Here is a 3,207-nt window from a genome sequence, read left to right on the forward strand (position 1 = left end):
TCTTTTCTGTTGTCACTTTAAGATACTCCTATCTCTTGCTTGCATCATTTTTTCATGAGAAATCTCCTCCTACCGTTGTCTGCTCCTCACCATAGGACATGTCTTCTTTCTCCGACTGCTTTTGGGATCATCTTTCCCATAAGCAATCTTATTATGAAACGTGTTGGTGTCGCTTTCTTTCTTTCTCTTTCCCTCCCTCCCTCCCTCCTTCCCTCCCTCCCATCTCTCATTCTCTCTGTCTTTCATCTGTGCTTCCATTCCTTAAGGTTTGGGGATCTGTGCCTTTACAGTTTAAACAGTTTGGAATATTTTGGTCATATTTCTGCAGTTTTTCTAGTGACTGGGTGAATGAATGTGGGTACATTCATTCTAGTGAATGTGGGTACACATTTCCCCTGTTGCCAGTGATACACATTTGTGCCCTTTAAAATTGTTGTAACTCAAAGGTGTTCTGGTCGTTGTCAGTCATTTTTCTGTGTTTCGTTTCGTACACTTTCCCCAGCAATCCATCAGTTTCGCTGAACTTTCCTTCTGCAGCATCTAATCCATCGCCCATCCCATGCATCGTCCTTTTGAGTCTCGGATACCGTAGTTTGCATTTTCACAAGTTCGATCTGTTTCTCTATTTAATCTTCCATATCTCCACGTAACACCTTCAGTCTCTTTTCTACCCTCACGAGCCAGTGATATACAATGAGAATAATTGCTTTTATATCCTTAAATATGAATGACATCACCAAAGATATTTCAGGGAGAGTTTGTATTCATTGATTTTTGTACTTAAAATAGCTCATATTTTCCTAATTGTTTTTCTGAAAAATTTTCATAGGATGCCACCTATTTTCATAGGATGTGAGTTTGCCATTGTTGGGTGATAATAAGGATTTCTCTTGATGTTTTTGATTTTTGCATTTGGATTCAGTAAAGGCACTTGGACGTATCTGACTGTTTCTCAACTTGCTTTAATCATCTTCTCAATGGCCCCAGAGCAGCCTTTAGTTTGGGGCTAATTTCTCACGGCTGAGACAAAGCTCTTCTGACTCGTCCACCTGATGCCTGAACTGGGAGCTTCCCCCCGACTGGGCACAAGCACTGTAGGCTGGTGTGCTCACCTGTGACCGTCCCCTCCCGTGTCCTTGGGCGGCTCCCCCCTCAGCCTCAGCTGCTTTCCTCCCACATGCACTCACCCGTCTGGAGGGAGGGTTTGCAGGTGCCCAGAGTGTCACCTCTCTAGGGCCCTCTCCTCTACCACACACTCCCCTTGGGATGTTATTTCCTTCCTGGGGCCCTGGAGATTCCCTCTGACATGGAGAACCTCACTCAGGGGGGGTGTCAGGGGTCTTTCTGCAGGGAAGATCAGAGGCGAGACCTGGGAACTTCAAAGTGGTGACAGTGGGGGACTCAGCTGACAGCTGCTGGGTCCTTGTGACCTGAGACAGGGCCTGGATCTTGGCATCGGGTGGTCACAGGGCTGAGTCACACTCAGGGAGAGGAATGACCCTGAGTCTGGCAATTTGCTGCCCCAAGGTCACCTCCTGGTGAGGGCACAGCGGTGGTCACCTGAGCTCCAGCAGAGGTGCTGGGTGTGCAGTAACTGGATGGCTCTATTCAGAGTCCTGGGCAGCCACGGAGCCTGGGGCCAGCGGAGCTCAGCTGAGCTGGCAGCTCTGGGCATGAATCCAGACCGCTTCATCAAGGAGCCGCCCAGTCATCAGGATGCAGAAATTCAAACACTGTTACTGCTGAACACAGGTTCAGGCAGTCTGCTATTATGTTAGGCCCTCTTTTCAGAATTGAGTCGGTGGCCCAGACACAGCAGGCCAGCCTGGTCCTGCCGCCCTGAATCCACTCCTGACCCACCCTCTGCACAGCTGCCTGAGGCTGGGAAGAGGGGATACTCGGACACCTGAGAAATGAGACCTGGACCAAAGCCTCTCAGGGCTTTGTCTGTAGTCCTCATGGGGCCTGAAGACAGTGTGACACAGACTGAGGTTTTTGTCTCACTTCCCCATCTGCCTGTGTCACCGTGAGTATTAGCACTACTATCCCATGCTGCACAGTAATAGTCAGCCTCGTCCTGGGCCTGGGCCCCGCTGATGGTCAGGGTGGCTGTGTTCCCTGAGTTGGCACCTGAGAATCGGTCAGGGATCCCTGAGGGCCGGGTGCTATCAGCATAGATGACCGTTACAGGGGCCTGGCCAGGCTTCTGCTGGTGCCAGGAAACAATTTTACTCCCAATGCTGTTTCCCCCACAGGTGATCCTCGCCGTCTGTCCAAGCTCCACAGACACTGAGGATGGCTGTGTCACCTCATAGGAGGATACAGATCCTGCAAGAGAAGAAAGGACAGGTGGGTTTAAGGATGAAGGACCCCTTCCCAGGAGACTCTTGCCTGCCTTTCTTGGAGACATCTACAGGGATTCTATGGGCCATCAGTCTCAGCCCTAGTAGCCCAGGGATCCAGCTGACCCATGAAGCCTGTGAGGAAATGAGGACCCTCCTGTCCCTTTCTCCTGGCAGGTGCAGCCCCTCAGGCTCACTCAGACCAGTGAGCATAGTGGAGGGTACAGCGCCCCAAAACCCTCATCCTGCAGCAGAGTCAGGGGGAACTGGAGCCGACAGGCAGCACCTGTTGAGCTCAGATTCAGGGTCAAGTTTGTCCAGATCCCTGGGGCTGGGGGGCTGGGGGGCGGAGTGGGAGCCTGGGAGCAGCACCTGTGCAGTGAGCGAGGAGGCTCAGGAAGAGAGGGGTCCAGGCCATGGTGGAGGTGCCCCGCTTCTGCTCCCTGAGGCCCCAGGCTGGGCGGCTTTCCTCCCAGGCGTCACTTATCCCCTTGCTGGAGGGAGAGCTGCTGGGCATGCAAATCAGCCAGGCCTCAGGGGAGCTGCCTGAGGAGCTGGGTGGTTGCTGATGGGGGCTCAGCCTGAGAAGGCTGAGGAAAGGGAGGGGTGGTTCCTTCAGACTCTGCCTCAGCCCACGGCTTCTCGTTCATCCCCTGGTGCCCTTGTGTGGGGCTGACATTGCGATCTCAGAGTGTCTCATGGTCTTACTTGTCAGGCCTGACCACAGCCGAGCTAAGAGGTGACATCTGACTGCATGTTCTGGACCCACTACAGAGTGTTGGCTGTAGTGGTGATGATATGAGCCTGAGGTTAGAGCAGGGTCCCACCCCAGTGACAGTGTGTGAGCATCAGAGCCTGAAGGACA

General features: G+C 52.7%; 1 gene segment (V, D, J or C); it reads right to left on the reverse strand.

The window, feature by feature from the left end:
• Window positions 1-1,860: 1,860 nt before the first annotated feature.
• Window positions 1,861-2,809, reverse strand: LOC118982194 (immunoglobulin lambda variable 3-9-like; the record flags this gene model as incomplete). The annotated part of the segment is given in 2 exon segments: window positions 1,861-2,328; window positions 2,715-2,809. Coding segments are annotated over 2 exon segments (514 nt in total), but the record flags the coding sequence as incomplete, so codon positions are not given.
• Between the last annotated feature and the right edge of the window lie 398 nt (window positions 2,810-3,207).

The sequence above is a fragment of the Sturnira hondurensis genome, unplaced genomic scaffold (genome assembly GCF_014824575.4).
Source record: "Sturnira hondurensis isolate 20B ecotype Veracruz unplaced genomic scaffold, ASM1482457v3 Scaffold0025233, whole genome shotgun sequence".
NCBI lineage: Eukaryota > Metazoa > Chordata > Mammalia > Chiroptera > Phyllostomidae > Sturnira > Sturnira hondurensis.